Below are 17,616 nucleotides of genomic sequence, written 5' to 3' on the forward strand. Positions count from 1 at the left end.
TTAAGTGCCAAATATGATTAACTATAGCAGCCTAATAAGCAGTATTCCTTGTACAAGGTAACAATAAATAACAAAATGACAATTTCGAATTTCTGTTTACTTATTATCATGCATGTACTTACAAGTTACAAGTCCTTCTCATCAATAGTATGATTCTAAATTCAAACGTATGTACATTGTTTCAGTAATTTTAGCCATTATATATAATTGAGAATTAGTATTTTTGAAATACTTAAAAAAAAATTTATATCATATATATAGCTAATTAATAATAATAATAATAATAATAATAATAATAATAATAATAATAATAATAATAATAATAATAATAATAATAATAATAAGAGAAAATTTCACTCCCCTTCCCTACGAGATGCTAAAATGACATTTTCCTCCCCTCTATTTATAAAATTTACATTCTCCTCCCTTATAACTTTTAAAAAATCTCATTTTTAATCTATCTTAAATTTTTTGTGTTAACTAATGTTAACTTTATCTATTTTTCAAAAAAAAAAATTTATTTTTTTATAAAAATACCCTTTAACCAAAATTTCGTTTTTTTATCATTAAATTTTACTTACCAAAATATCATTTAATAAATTATTTTTTATTTATTAAATTATATTTTTACCAAAATATTTTTTAAAAAATTTAATAATTAAATTATTTTTTTCTAAGATACCTTTCAATAATTTTTTAATTATTAAATTATAATTTTACCAAAATTTTTTGTTAATAATTTTTTTATATTTTACTATTAATTTTTCGATATCAATGTATATTATTTTAACATTAAATAAAAAAATCTTACCATTGTTAATATGTATAACAGTTAATATATATTAATATTGAAAAATAATCTTACTAAGATTTTTTAATATTAAAATAGTATATATTAATATCAGAAAATTAATAGTAAAATATAAAAAAATTATTAACACAAATTTTGGTAAAATTATAATAATTAAAAAATTATTGAATGGTATCTTAGAAAAAATAATTTAATTATTAAATTTTTTTAAAAATATTTTAATAAAATATAATTTAATTAATAAAAAAATAATTTATTAAAAGATATTTTAGTAAATAAAATTAATGACAAAAAATAAAATTTTTGTTAAAGAGTATTTTTGTAAAAAAATAATTTTTTTTTAAAAATGGATAAAGTTAAAATTAGTTAATACAAAAAAATTAAAATAGATTAAAGAGGAGGTTTTTTAAAAGTTATAAAAAAAGGAACTGTATATTTTATAAATAGAAGGGATAGGAGTGTCATTTTAGCATCTCGCAGGAGATGGAAGTGGAATTTTCTCAAAATAATAATAATAATAATAATAATAATAATAATAATAATAATGTAACTGAGGATCATCTTAGGCAGCTGCAGCGCAGCACATTGCGGCATTGGGGGATAGAATTACAAGTTCTGAATTCAACAATTGCATGATGAAGATGATGATGAACAGAGGCCAATTTTCTATATTTAGGACGGCTGCAATGAATTTCCCATTTAACAATCCTTTGAATTTTCGTAATTATGTTTAGACTTGGAGGGAGAAGGGAGGGACCATTTCCTAATAAATCCCACCATTCCAATAGGTTACTATATATTATTATTATTACAGCTTCTTAATTAATAATAAGTAGAAAATTGTTTCTGTACACTACAATTTATTACTAGACTAGTTTTTAATATATATCATTGTGATTTCTGAAGGAGTGGCACTGCCTATATATTACTAGGAGTTAGCTTCTACTAAAAAACTTTATGTAAGATCACTACTTTACTTTTTCTTTTTGTTTTTTTGTTTTTTTTTTTATTTTCAACTTACTTACACTATAAAGTATAACCAATTACTTTTAGTAAAATAATATTAAATATGATTTGCCTGATGTTATTGTTATTATCCTCTGGCCCGATAATTATTAGTATTGTTTCACATAAAATAATGTTTTCTAAAAACTTAAATCGATAGAAAAAATACATAAATAATGATTAGTCTCTTTTAAATTTATATTAATTTTTTATATAAATTTCTTTTGTTTTTTATTTGTCTTAAACTTTTTTTTAGGAGATAATATATAAAAATCAAATTTTAAATTTTTTATTATAAAAATTTTAATACCATGATAAAAATTTATTTTTTCCTAAAATTTAAACCGATAAAGAAAAATACAAATTGTTATATAATATTGTTTTCAAATATGTGTATATATTACTATAAGCCCTTAATTATTATTCCTCTTCAGTTTAATATATTCTGAAATAAAGGAACTACATCTAGGTTCCATTAATTAGATCGAGCAGAGAACAAGTTAGGAAAACCAAGATTTTAATTTACATAAAATTTAAAAAATAGGTAAAATATAAAATTATATTTAAATTTAAATTTTAAAATCGTTTGATCTAGTAAATTTTTTTAAAATAAATTAATTATTTAAAATTGTAATATTAAAAAATATTAAAAATTAAATAAAAATTTTAATTTATATTTTAATTAGGTACACATATGCAGATATGCTATTGGAAAAGCTTCAATCACATTATATAGTCGTTTGTTGGCTAATTTTTTTTTTTAGTAATGCTATATATTTAAATGTTTTTTGTTAATCAAGTTCAATTAAATTAGTCTAATATTAATAAAAGTTAGTAATTATTCCAAGTCTTATTATTTAACTTGGTTGAATTTGATTTATAAAAAAATTTGATGGTGTAATATTATTTTTTTTATATGGATAAAAATGATATAATAGCATTATTATTAGAAGAGTTAGTGTTTCTCTTTAATATCGGGTTAATCTTTTTTTTTTTTTAAATTGTTATTGTACATATCAGATGATTTGATTTGTGGAAGAGGGAAGAAGAGTATGAAATTAGAGAATTCGATTTCAATTTTAAATGTTTTATTGGTTAAAAATATAAATTGGAGGCTCTGAATTTTTTTTTTTGAAACAAAAATTGGATTCTCTAATTTTAACTTTAAAAATATTTAATTTATATAGATATTGAAAAGTCCGAATTTTATATTATATTTTTTTTATTTTTTTGCAATAAATTGGATCCACCAATTTGAAAAATTCTATATTACTGTGATACACTTTGTCTCCATCATAGTTGTCCATTACACTTATGTCGCCTCTATTTTAAAATTAAAAAGTGTCCTTTGTTATGAGTTGTGGATATTTTTGTGTGGAAACAATATTTATGTGTTTTGGGTGTTAGAAATAATAAAATGTAATTATTATGGCTTCATAATATTTTTTTGGTTTGTAATTTATCTTTGATGTTAATATCCAAAATGATGTGTTATGGATCAAAATACTGTTTTTCAGTTGAGCTTGTATGAACAATCTTAATATATATATTACGAATAAAAGATGAATGTTAGAAAGTTATTAAAATTTATTAATTTTGACTATTAATTAGTTATTTATATTTAAAAATATAAGATAAAGTATACTATTAAATTATTAAACTAAATAAATTAAACTAAAAAATTAAATCAATAATTAAAAATAATAAATTTTAATAATTTCGTAATATTTCTCATCTTAAAATATTATATCACAATCTCAGGCTCTCGTGCGTGCTTTATAAATATATAGAGAGAGAGAGCGCGCGCGCGCCCTTAAGGGGCCACCTTATGATGATTCATTATTCTCATCAATGGAACTTTTAAAATGTTTTTGGATAAAAAGAACATATACTAATAACATCACGATTATTCCACCTCCTTACATTTTTCTCTCTTCTTTCTGGATAATATTTATTTTATTTGAGGAAGTATTATTTCCTTCGGATATAAGATTGCAAAATCAAGGATATATAATGGGGTGGAATCTGCTGAAACTTCTGATTGCCTTGTTGTTTCTTCATTATTGGTGACATTAAATTAAACAAATTTAATTTTATATTAATGAAGATATATTACTGGTATATATGTCTCTATATGATATATGCAATATATAATTATGCACAACAAAGAGATGAAACATTAAATTTTATTGCATGAAAACCACGTGGGATTGTAATAATAAAGCCAAAACTTATATATATAAATATATAGGTATGTGCTAGTTTGCATATGAATCTTTTCATTCTTTGCTAGCTTTTTTTTTCACTTAATATCTTTTCCGATCCTTCATTTTTAAAGTCCCTTCTTTGTCGCTTTGGTCGGGGAGTTGTCTAATTAACAAAGTTATTAGGACGGTGCCAAAATGTGTTACACTTCTTTTATTAGCGTATCAAATATATAAATGTCACTATATATATATAACACAAGTTGTATCCCGTAAATCAGCAAGGTTTAATTTAAGACACCACAAAAAAGTTAAATAATGTGTGACACTATACATATGCTCATGCTATTCACGGGTAGGATTTATTCGTAATTAAAAGTATTATATTTGCTTGGAGACAAATGACAGATATGATAATGTCTTTTTGGCTCAACAACAACAAAATTAAGGATGTATCTAGATTTTAAGGGCATGCATGCAATTACTTTAGTTTAGGGATTTGTGCTTCAAACTTGCGAACTCTTATGGAAGAAAAAAGAACATCATGGTTGTTCACGGTAGAATATTAGCTAGCCCTCACGTCCAACACTAATAATGATCAAGTTAATAAAATTTGGACATATTTTTTATTATTTAAGTATTTATATTTTAGACACATATAAATTATTAAGATATATTACATTTTAGAAATATAATTTTTTTAACTCTCACTGTTATTATTAAACTAGGAGAGTTATTATTAATTATTTTTGAATCAGGTTAAGTGCATAAAAGATAAAGATGGAGAGGTGCTGTCTCAAGAGGAGAAGATTAATGAAAAGTGAAAGAGCTACTTCTACGAGTTATTTAATGAAGGACATAAGACTCTTCCGAGCCTTAGTCGGTTATGTACAAGGGAAGAAGATCAAAATTTTGACTATTATCGAAGAATTAGAGATTTCGAGGTAAAAGAGACTCTAAAGCAGATGAAAAATGGCAGGGCAATAGGACCTGATAGTATCCTGATTGAGGTTTGAAAGGGCCTTGGAGAAAAATGCATCAATTAGTTAACCAAGCTTTTTAATGAGATTTTAAGGTCAAAGAAGATGCCTGATGAGTGGAGAAAGAGTAACTTGGTACCTATCTACAAAAATAAAGGGATATACAAAGTTGCGAAAACTATAGAGGGATCAAACTCATGAGCCATACCATGAAGTTATGGGAAATGGTGATAGAATGGAGGTTGAGAAAAGAGACACAAGTAACAGATAACTAATTTGGATTTATGCTAGGCAGATCCACCACTGAAACGATATACCTATTAAGAAGGATGATGGAGAGGTATCGTAGTAATAAAATAGATCTATATATGGTATTTATTGATTTGGAAAAAGCGTACGATAGGGTGACAAGGGAGGTCTTATGGAAGGTTTTAGAAAAGAAGAGATTAGGATCGGATATATTCGTACAATAAAAAAAAGGGAAGGTAGGGCCACAACTAGTGTGAAAACTCAATGTGGTGTGACAAGGAAATTTTCTATTGGTAGGATTACACCAGGAATTATCCTTAAGCCCATATTTTTTTACATTAGTCTTGGAAGTATTCAGATAGCACATCCAATAGCCTGTGCCATGGTGCATGCTTTTTGCCAATGATATCGTCATTATGGGAAAGTCAAGGAAAGACCTAAATAAGAAGTTGGACTTATGGAGAGAACCTCTAGAAGTGTATGGTCTGCGCATAAGTCGTAGTAAGACGAAATATATGGAATGTAAGTTCGGTCTAAGAAGGGAAAACCCTAATATAGAGATGAAGATTGGAGAAAACATCCTACGAAAAGCTAAAAGTTTTAAGTATCTTGGGTGCATCATACAGGATAATGGAGAAATTGAATAGGATGTAAATCATAGGATCCAAGCAGGTTGGTTAAAATGGCGGAGTGCATCTAATTTTATATGTGACAAAAAAGTGTCTTTAAAATTTAAAGGTAAATTCTATCGCACTGCTATAAGACCGGCTATGATTTATGGTATGGATCCGAAGAGTTAGGCGGCCAAAGGGGAGTACGAACATAAGCTAAATGTAGTAGAGATGAAGATGTTGAGATGGATAAGTGGTCATACGTGATTGGATAAAATAAGGAACGAAGATATAAGGGAAAGAGTTGGAGTAGCACCCATTGTGAAAAAGATGGTAGAATCGCGTCTCAAGTGGTTTGGATATGTGAGAAGAAAACTGACAAAACACACAGTCAGGAGGATGGATGAGATAGAAGATTGATAAGGGGTGAAAGACAGAAGAAAACCTAAAAAGACCATCCGTAAAGTGATCAAACGAGATTTATATGCATGTAAATAGTCTCTCTGTAAACATGATATATAACAGAGCTCAATGACATCATTTAATTCATGTAACCGACCCTATCTAATAGGATAAGACTTTGTTGTTGTATATATATTAAACATTTAGAATGAGCTCAACATTTTATTACTCTAAAATAAAAAAATACTTATTCAAGTAAAAAATTATTCTTACACGAGAGAACATATTAAAAGAAATTTTTTTATAAATAAATAAATTACATATTTAATTATTACCAATATACCTAGTTGGAAAGCATTTGCGTTTTTATATCTTATTGCAAATATTATTTATAGTAGGACAAAGAAAGATTTTTACATATCTCATTTATACTATAAACAAAAAAATATAAATAATATAAGTTATCTTTAATAATTTATCTTTATCTCGCTCGTTTAGAAATACAATACTTACATAGATATTATTTACACTATAAATGAAATTTGGGTATTAATAAATATTAAAATATAATCTCATTAAAATAATAAAAAATTATTTATAATAAAATTTAGATTAATTTAAAAGGTAAAAATTAATATATTTTATTATGATTTAGGTCAAATTGAATCAATTTATCTATATAGCATCTATATTTTGAATTTTAAAAATTTTACAATTTAACCATTTAAAAAGATTAAAATTATAGAAAACTTTAACAGTTTAAAATTTTAAATTATTAATTTTTTTATAAATTTTAAATTTTAAATTGTTAAACTATAAAATTTTGAAATTTAGATGGATATAAATTAATCTAATTCATATCACAACAATTTGAATCAAATTAAATTAAAAAACAAATCCAAATTGATATCATATAAATTGTAAAATAGTATCAATCTTAAGCAGCAAATTAACAATAAATAGAGAAAACAAAAATAGTTGTTGGCAGCAAGTGAAATGGCTGCAGCAGAATGAGAAAAAAAAGAAAAAAAAGAATGATTGAGAAGAAACTGAGAGAGAGGAGTGTTGTGATGATGAATTTTTTTATTCTAATTGAATGATACATCATAAGAACTTCACACTATGCTATATGGTTTATATAGTTGTGCAAAATGTGTGAAAATAAAAAGGAATAACAAACTATATATTAGCTAGCCCTAACAAACTAGTCAGCTAAACAATCTAACAAACAAACAAAAATATACTAACAAATCTTTTATATTTGAAAATATTATTTTCAGCATATATATTAACTAACATCCTCCCACAAGCTAGTATTAATTCGCTTGTGTAGATCAAGTAATCCCAGCTTAGATAGCAAGTAGGAGAAGGGTCCCGGTGCAAGAAGCTTTGTAAACAGATCAGTCAGCTGCTCACTAGAGGCAATATGTTGAAGATTTGAAACTCCTTCTTTATATTTGTTACGAGCTACATGACAGTCAATTTCAACATGCTTTGTCCGTTCTTGAAAAACTGAATTTGAGGCAATATATAGCAGATTTATTGTCACAGAATATATCAACGGGCAGGGAAAGAGAAATCTTGAATTCTTTTAGAAGTTTTAGCAACCATACAAGTTCACAAGTTCCATTTGCTAGAGCTCGATATTCAGCTTCAGAAGAGGATCTAGAGACTGTTGTTTGCTTCTTTCTTTTTCAAGATATAAAAGTTTGGTCAAGAAAGAAGCAATAACCAGTAATAGATTTTCTAGTATCCTTACAATCCCCCAATCAGAATTAGTATATCTAGAGAGAATAAGAGAATTAGAGGCAGAAAAGAAAAGACATGATGCTGGTGACTGTTTCAAGTATAGAATCACTCTATAAACTGCCTTGAGATGAACATCAGTGGGACAATCCATGAATTGAGTAAGACAACCTACAGGGTAGCTCAGGTCGTGTCTAGTATTGGTGAGATAAAGAAGGCGACCAATCAGCCTTCTATAAAGAGCAGCATCAGGTAGAGGAGAGCCAAAATTTCTTGACAAAGATGTAGTATAATTCATGGGTGTAGTGGCAGGTTTGGCTCCAAGTAAGCCACAATCATTAATCAAATCTAAAGCGTATTTTCTTTGATAAAGAGCAATCCCTGTTTTACTTCTTGCTACTTCCATGCCAATGAAGAATTTTAAAATACCAAGATCCTTTATCTTAAATTTGCTGTCCAAGAAGCGTTTGACAGCTTCAATTTTCGAGAGATCATCACAAGCTAACACAAGATCATCGACATAGACCAAAATAGCAGTGAAGCTAACATTAGTAGACTTGGTGAATAAAGAGTGATCATTTTCTGACTGAATATATCCCAAATCAATTAGAGCATTGGATAGTTTGATGTTCCATTGACGGCTCGCCTATTTTAAACTGTAAAGAGATCTTTCTAATTTACAAACTAACTTGGGATTATCACACTTCAGCCCTTTTGGTAACTTCATATAAACATCTTCATGGAGATCCCCATGAAGGAAGACAGTATTAATATCAAATTGATGAAGATGCCAATTCTTTGATGCTGCAATTGTTAAGAGAATTCTCACTGTGCTCATTTTAACAACCGGGCTGAAGGTGTCAATATAATCAACGCCTGGAATTTAAGTGAACCCTTGAGCAACTAACCGAGTCTTGTGTCTTTCAATTGTCCCATTTGGATTGAATTTCGTGCGAAAAGCCCATTTACAACCTACTGCATTATTGCCAGGAGGAAGAGAAGTAATGATCCAGGTCTTGTTTTGCTCAAGAGCAGCAAGTTCTGCATCAATAGCTTTTCTCCAGCAATCATGCATAACAGCCTCAGAGTAGTGCTTCGAGTCAGGGTTATTTATAAGTGCAAAAGTGAAGGCTAGGTGTTTTGGAGAGAAAGATGCATATGACAAATGGTGTGATAAAGGGTACTTACAGTTTGAAGAAGAACAAACAGCATTGATGGGATCCTCATGTGACGCTATACTGAAACAATAAAAGTCCTTAAGGTATGAGGGTAGTTTTCTATCCCTCTCATACCTTCTCAGGGCAGGCTGAGTTGGTTCAGGTTGAATGTGATCAACATGAGGCATAATGACAGTAGCATTATCACTATTTTCATGAATGTATGATGCAGATGCAGATGATGTAGAATTCGTACTAATGTCATTATTCAAAGATGAAAGAGAGCTATTATTATTAGATACATCAGCAGTAATTCTAGGATGTGATGATGTATGAATAATATCCTCATAATATGATGCAGAAGGCAATTGCAATTCAGAAAAAGGATCAAAATCTATTAGATTAAAAGAGTGTTGTGAGTGAGAATTTGAGTTTGCATGAGTCCTAGTTGTTGTTTGAACAGATCTGAAAGGAAAGAGGTGTTCAAAAAATTCTGTGTTTCGTGAGATAAAAATTTTGTTTTTTGTTTAAATCAAACAAAATAGAACCTTTGGTTCCTGACTTGGATCCTAAGAAAATACACTTTCGAGCTCGAGGATCTAGTTTTGTCCTACCAACTGTAAGTGTTGATAAGAGCTATAGATTGTATCCTAAAATCTAATGAAGACAACTTCATAGGTTCAGCTTTCATCACATATAATTCTTCTTGCATCTCAACTTGCCCAATCATCTTCAATGAAGAAAATGCCTGTATCTCACAGTAAGAATCAGTAAATATAAATTTACAATGTAATGATTTAGTAAGTTTGGAAACAGAAATTAAATTATATTTAAAGTGAGGTATGAATAAAACATTGGTAAGGATTAAAGAGGTTGACAATTGCACAGTTCCACAAATATTCGTAGAGGTCTTAGATCCATCAGATAGATTAACCAAAACAGGCTTTATATGATAAAAAATTAAAAAAAAAATCTTGAAGATAACAGGCATGATCAGTAGCACCACTGTCTAGTATCCAAGAGGTTTTAGTAAAACATGCATTCAAAATATGTCTACCTTTTGGTTGAGTTAAGATGGCTGAGGAAGTGATATGATTCACACTACTTGAAACTGTCATGAGTGGTTGCTGGAGAAGAGCAATTAAAGTTTGCTTCTGGTCTGGAGTCAAGACAAGAGTAGTTTCATTACCACCTTCTTCTTGACCAGAATCAGTAATGTCACCACCAGCACCTGAATCTTCAATTTCACCTTTAGTGCTGATGTGATTTGCACTTTTCTGCTTTCAGTTTGCAGAAAAACCATTTTTCTTGTAGCAGTTCTCAACCAAATGTCCAATTCTATTGCAGTAAGTGCATAATTTGGAAGTGTATCCTTTACCAAAAGTCTTTTGAGTAGTGTTTTCCTTGCCACTACTTCGACCTCGTCCTCTGCCTCTTGAAGAATAACTACCTCTTTGTTGATGTTGTACTTCCATAAAATTTATGATTATCTTTGTATCCTAAAAATCTGAACTTAGTTCCCTCTCTTGTTGAGTTAGCATTGCCAAAACGGCATTGATATCAAGCAAAGATTTTAGTAACATAATCTGAGATTTCACAGCAGAGTATTGCTCATTTAGACCTCTGAGAAATTTCACAACATATTCCTCAGAAGCATAATCCCTAATAATTTTTAATCCACAGTTGCATCCATTAACACAAGCTATACAGCTAAGGATTGTACGAAGGTTCTCTAATTCTTCCCAAACAGACTTCAATTTGGTAAAGTAGGAAGTAACATTTAAATCACCTTGCCTGATAGTGTAGAATTCCTCTTTCAATTCTCCAACTCTGAAGACATCTCCATGTGAGTAACGATTCTTCAAGTCTTTCCACAGATCTGAAGCATTGCTAATCCACATCACACTCTTAGCAATTTTTTGAGAGAGCGAGAGGTTGAGCCATGAAAGTAAGATGTTATTGCAGTGATCCCAAACTTTAAACAAATGTTGGTTCTCATCTGGTTTTGGGATCGAACCATCCAAGAACTTCACCTTGTTCTTCGATCTGAGTGCTCTCCACATATCGTGTGACCATTGGTAGTAGTTTTGAGAAGTAAGCTGAAGCGGAATCAAAGCCGTACTTGAGCTTTCACTCGGATGCAGATAATACGGACTGATGGGGTCAGAGATTCGAGAAAAAGAGTTCGATCTGTTAAGCTGAGCTTGAAATTGCGAGAACTGACGCATAAACGCTGTGAATTGTTCGAAATCTGCAGCGGAATCTACTTGAGTGTTGGCATTTGAGCTGTTTTCTTCGCTCATCGCCATTGATGTAACCTAGCTTTGATACCATGTAAAATGGTATCAATCTTAAGCAGCAAATTAACAATAAATGGAGAAAATAAAAAGAGTTACTGGCAGCAAGTGAAATGGCTGCAACAGAATGAAGAAGAAACGGAAGAAAAGAATGATTGAGAAAAAACCGAGAGAAAGGAGTGTTGTGATGATGAATTTTCTGTTTCCAATTGAATGATACATCATAAAAACTTCACACTATGTTATATGGTTTATATAGCTGTGCAAAAGGTGTGAAAACAAAAAGAAATAACAAACTATATATTATATAGCCCTAACAAACTAATCAACTAAACAATCTAACAAACAAACAAAAATATACTAACAAATCTTTTATATTTGAAAATATTATTTTCAGCATATATATTAATATTAACTAACATAAATCAAAATAGTTTGAACGAAATTGGATTAAATTGAATAATAAAAATCAAACAGATACGATTTAAATTGTAACATATAGATAGATGAAGGAGAGGGTAAAAGATCAAGAAATAAGGTAGCACATATTATGGCTATGATCAAGCAAAATATAGTTTTATTTTATGTTAAGAAGATTCAAGCAATAGTAGTTAGTCTGCAGTTTCGTTGATTATGGCTTTATTCATTTTTCAAGACGAGAGCATGATTAAGCCTATATTATTATATCCTATTTAAAAGGACAAGCTAGCTAGTTAGGTAGAGGCTTTGTATTCATCCCATTGGTTACTCTCAAAAGAAAATTGTGATAATTCATATAAAGTTGATGGAACCCTACTTAATAAGTTACTCAATATTATTCTTCAACAACGAGCTAAGCTAATCCAATTCTTCAGGAATATTGGTTATGCTGGAAAGGTGCAACTCAAATTTAATTTGCGGAATAGCATCCACGTCCTCCCATTAATATCATTTAATCTAAATAACTTAGATTGGTCTAGTGGTTAGTTCACTAGTTCGCTTAAGTAAGTATCGGACCGGGGATTCGAATTTTGCATTTTACATACTGTAATTTATTGGCTAGTTATAAATCCTTAAATAGATTTGATCTGCGACGGATTAGTTCTTAAGTTGGCGAGTTGGGAGATACCGTAAAAAAAAAAAAAAATCATTTAATCTGGAAACTATTTTAATAAGTTGTATATTTATTTCATTCGGTACTCTAGCTAGCCAATTATAATTATTTTATACAAAGTAGTGATGCGTTAATTTTCGCTGCATATATTGATAGCCCTAGCTACATATACATGTAAAGATATAGCTTTTAATTTAATGGTGTTTAGGACCACTTATATAATTAAATTATTGATTATGATGAAGAAAACATTGCTACCAACCCATTATCAATCAAAGTATACCAATTATTGTTCTAAACAGTTCGCAAATGCCTGATTTTAGTTGTGACTATATCATCATCTCTACAAACTAATTATATAGGGTTACCTTTTTCCGATCCGTTTATATTCCAATTTTGTGTGCACCATTAAATTATAACAAGTGATAGCCAACGAAGATGCTATTGTGCAATATTTCTTATTAAATATAAAGGGGTCCACAACAAAAGTAGTAATGTATCAAAGAGATTTTTTCTTATAGAAATATAATTGTTTAGGTAGTGTTTTTTACTATCGATTTAATTTTTGAAATAAGTAATTTAATGACGTAATATCAAATTTTTTATAATAAAAAAATTTAGAATTTAATTTTTATTAATCTAAAAAAATAAAAAATGTATTAAAAATATAATTATTACGTGTCCTTTTTATATAGTATAAACTTACACTTTAAAAATAATTTCGTATTATTCTTAAATCACCAAAACTTACAAGAATATTCTCTATAGCTATATAATCTCATGATACACATATTTATATGTTTATTTTATGAATTTAATTTTAATATATTATTATTATAAAATAATTTTATATATATTTAATTATATATTGTTATGTAAGTAAAAAATAATTATTTTTATATTAATTATATAAATAATTATCTAAAAAGATAAATATAATTAAATGATAGTATAAAAAATGTATTAAAATTAAATTTATTTTATTGGTACTAATATTTTGGCTGTTGTGGAAGCTAAAAGGTGCAGTGTGAAAGGAGTTGGCAGCTAAATAGACAATTTATTTTAATTTAATTTAGGGAGATATTCCGGAAGAAGGATCAGTTCCTACTCCCCAAAAGGAGACTATAGACCTCCAAAGAGACTAAAAGCAAAACAAACTTAGAATAATGCATCTTAACTCATTAGCATTTGACACGTTTGTCCATTATTCAATTCTTCTCATATAGAATAATAAAATTAACAAGGTTAGATCACTAAAAATACACTTAAATTATTTTATCGTTAATAAAAATATTTTTTAATTTTGTTATTAATAAAGAATATTTTTAAATAATTTAAAAAGTGACAATTTTTTTTTTATAAATCGAGACATTTTAGGTTAAGAAAAAAAATAAATATGTTTTTGTTATATTTTTAAATAATATAAAAATATTTTTATCGATAATATAATTCGAAAATATTTCTGTTAGTATCAAAATAATTCAGATATATTTTCGATAATTTATCCGGTTAACAAATTTAGAACATCATGTATATGTTATAATGTCAAGCCCCACCAATTCCCAATACACTCATTATAATACAGGTTCACGAGCATTCATGAATATATTATATGGAAAAGTATATGGAAAACTAATTAATTGTGTTTTCATTTTTTGTTCATAGTTATCTTATTCCACTATATGGTTTTTTTTGATAGGTAAGAAACTAACATAATATTATTATTATAAAGCAGGGTTTTGGAACTTAGGTCATTAGTTAATCATAATTATATATGATGGTGAAGGGATAAGAAGGGACAAGCTAAGGGGAAGGGACGAATATGAAAAAGTAATATAAAGAGTTAGCATGAAAAGCATATTTTGAAGATGTTAGAAAAGTCATCACAGGAGTCGTAGTTATATAAAACGATGGTATTATTATTTAGCCTTTTGTTTTCTTTTTCTTAATTTTCTACTCAATTTCTCATTCGGAAGTCCAAAATGTCATAAGAAAAATTAGACCTACCCTTTATAATTTTAGAGAATTTTTCTGAAGATATAGTAAAGAAAGAGAAGTTCTTATGTATAATGCTCTTGTTAAAATAGCAATAAACATTCTTAAATACGGTTAGAAGTTTTTTTTAACTTTATTATCATATTCAAATAATGCTATTTGTACACCAAAATCAACTACCAATATATTTATATATAAATATATGTGTAGTTTAACTTATTTTAAATATGTATTTATATTTTAACATATATTTTATACTAATAACTAATTTTGATGACTGATTTTAGTGTACACATAACATTACTCTACTATGTTATAGCGAAAATAATGTATTGTATTTGTTAAACAAATAATTATTTCAGACTCTTCTCTTGTCCGTTTAATTTTTTAAAGAGTAAAGTATCGTTTTTATCCCCAACGTTTGGGGTAAGTTCTATTTGTGTCCCTGACGTTTAAATCGTCCTATTTATATCCTTAACTTTTATAAAAGTGATTCAATGTTATCCTACTATCAATTATACTAACAAATCAGATTATATTTTTCAATTATTCTTACTTGGATGTATTCATTCTCAATTAGGTCTCACTTAGATGTGTTCGATTTTAATATTATACCCACTATTTGTATTTAGATTCAATTATGTCTCAGAAAAGTGAATTATGTAAATGTTGTAGGAATTAGTTTTTGATGAACTATTTCTCGGAGAAGATCATCGATTCTATTCCAAACATTTGTATTCTAACTTGAAGAAGAGATTTTTAAAACTCAAACTAGAGCGCTCATGATGTGTAATTGACGGCAGAATAACATTGGATCACTTTTACAAACGTTAGGGATACAAATAGGACGATTTAAACGTTAGGGATATAAATAAGATTTACCCCAAACGTTGGGGACAAAAACGATACTTTACTATTTTTTAAAAGAAGTAATTTTATGATATAATATTAAAATTTCTATATATAACCTAAAGTTTAAATTTTAGAAAAAAAAATATATGTAAAAATTCATACAAATTCTAAGTTATTAAGAGAAGTAATTTGATGATATTATTGATTTATTCTATATTTATTTCATAAGAAAAATAAAATAAAACAAAATGAGTAGTCCATTTCCATTAACTTGGCAAATTAAATAATATATAAATGAAAGGAAGTAAAATCTTGCTTTGAGAAATTAAAATGGATATTTCCCCCCTTAATTTTGTAATCAATCAGTGGTCTTTTAAAAAACATCTATTATCTTAGCACTGTGACCTTAGTGCAAAGTTGATTGCATGAAATGAGAATTCATCATATATGTATTTATTTGTCAAGCTAAGCGATGAAATTTCTTCATGTAAAGTCATAACAACATTATTGGCTGGTGATTATACCAACTCTTCAAAACTAATAAATAATTATAATTTAATTAAATATAATAATTAATAGCAATTACTGGAAAAATTTATTGACCAAGGGACGCATTGTTGGGAACTAAGGCACTAGGGAGGAATATCTTGTGTTCAATGACAGAGTGATACTGACACTGCCATCCATAGTTTCATAACTCCTTAGTCAAAAGATTGCCGGATTTTCAGGATTTATGGGGTTGACCTTTTTCTATTGGACGGTGTTCTCCATTAAACGGTTACAGGGAATTAAGAGATATATAATTATTTATGTTATATATGAAACTATTTATATATTTTTTATTAATTTAAATTAGAGTAAATGGTAAATAAGTCTTTAATTTTTATTTCGAAAATAAATAAGTCATCGACTAATTAAAAATACAAAAATCTCATTTAATTTCTAAAATGCGAGACATTTAAGTTCTTTTAGGGGATTGATTTATCCTTATGTATTTTGAACGGAAAGACTTAAATGTCTCGTATTTTAAAAGATTATGAGACATTTTTGTATTTTCAATTAGTTAAAACTTATATGTCTTTAAATTACAAAGTTAGGGATCTATTTATTATTTTTTTTAATTTTTAAAAAAAATAATAACATGATATAGTATTTATTAAAGTTTTATAATCGAAAGTTCTAGAATTGGATTTTTCTTAAAAAAATTGTGATAATATTTTTTGCGTGTCTTTTTTTTTATCAGTTTAATCTTTTTTCGACAAGTGGTTCATGAAATGCATTATCTCTCTAATTTGTGTGTTAGTTTAATTTTGTGTAATATTATTTTGAAATAAGAAAAAATTGACTATTTTTCACAACTATATGCTTTTGCTTTGGCATTTGCATTATTATCTGAAGCGTCTTTGACCCAAATTGCTTACATATATATACATGTGTTTGTTTGTTTGTTTGTTTGATTGTTATCCTTTTTCTATCCTCAAAATTTGACCTCTCTTTGAATTGAGGCAGATTAAAGCGTGTATTTTCTCCTTTCTTAAGACAAATTATACTTATGTTAGGTATAAAAGGTGTAGAACAGTAGAAAGATGTGCCATGAAAAATGTTCTAATCCATTGTATTTGCATAGCCTACCATATACTATGCTTACTTGATGAACAATGCGCTTCTATACGTAGATACCCCAATTATTTATCATTATGCCATGTCTTTCTTAAAGTATATATAATCAGTCATAAAAAATGTAGACTATTTTATATTGACGCGTTATTATGAATACCGTAATATTATAATATATACATATAAGAAATTAGTCCCACATCGATAAAAAAAAAAAAAAGAAGTAAAGGATTTATATTGACGTGTTAGGGTTCTGAGTCAGATATATTATTTTTAAATTTTGTACACTCATAATTATTTATGCGACAATTCTTGTATTGGCGAAGTCATTTTAATTAAAATAAAAACTTTTACATATAATTGACTTTTAAGAGATGTAAATTTGTTCAAAACTTGATGGAATTTTTGGTAATAGAATTTAGATAAAGTACCGTTTGATAATCTTTATATGAACTAGCTGTCCACCCGCGCCTCCGCGCGGTAAACATGGAAGAAGTAATGCTTCGTATTGGCAAAATTTGTATCGACATGTGTGAGTATGAATAACAAAGTTTGAAACTTAATTTTAATATTTATTAGGGTTAATTTGAAGATGAT

General features: G+C 27.8%; 1 protein-coding gene across 1 annotated transcript; it reads right to left on the reverse strand.

Moving 5' to 3' along the window:
* Window positions 1-7,895: 7,895 nt before the first annotated feature.
* LOC148578796 (uncharacterized) lies at window positions 7,896-11,474 on the reverse strand. Its single transcript, XM_088503208.1, has 5 exons — window positions 10,710-11,474; window positions 10,266-10,442; window positions 9,784-9,913; window positions 8,985-9,559; window positions 7,896-8,594 (listed from the first exon to the last, which is right to left on the reverse strand). Exons 1-5 carry the CDS (start codon window positions 11,472-11,474, stop codon window positions 7,896-7,898), a joined length of 2,346 nt encoding a protein of 781 aa, XP_088359334.1.
* Between the last annotated feature and the right edge of the window lie 6,142 nt (window positions 11,475-17,616).

The sequence above is a fragment of the Arachis ipaensis genome, chromosome B1 (genome assembly GCF_059453495.1).
Source record: "Arachis ipaensis isolate K30076 ecotype BB chromosome B1, ASM5945349v1, whole genome shotgun sequence".
NCBI lineage: Eukaryota > Viridiplantae > Streptophyta > Magnoliopsida > Fabales > Fabaceae > Arachis > Arachis ipaensis.

What these genes read in the sequence shown, in the direction of transcription:
- LOC148578796 (XM_088503208.1), bottom strand. Translation starts at nt 11,474, where the DNA reads ATGGCGATGAGCGAAGAAAACAGCTCAAATGCCAACACTCAAGTAGAT. An exon ending in AGCTCTTATCAACACTTACA is followed by an intron (nt 9,560 to 9,783) that starts GTTGGTAGGACA and finishes TTAATCTAATAG; the next exon opens with ATTTTGATCCTTTTTCTGAA. An exon ending in TTCCTCCTGGCAATAATGCA is followed by an intron (nt 8,595 to 8,984) that starts GTAGGTTGTAAA and finishes GGATATATTCAG; the next exon opens with TCAGAAAATGATCACTCTTT.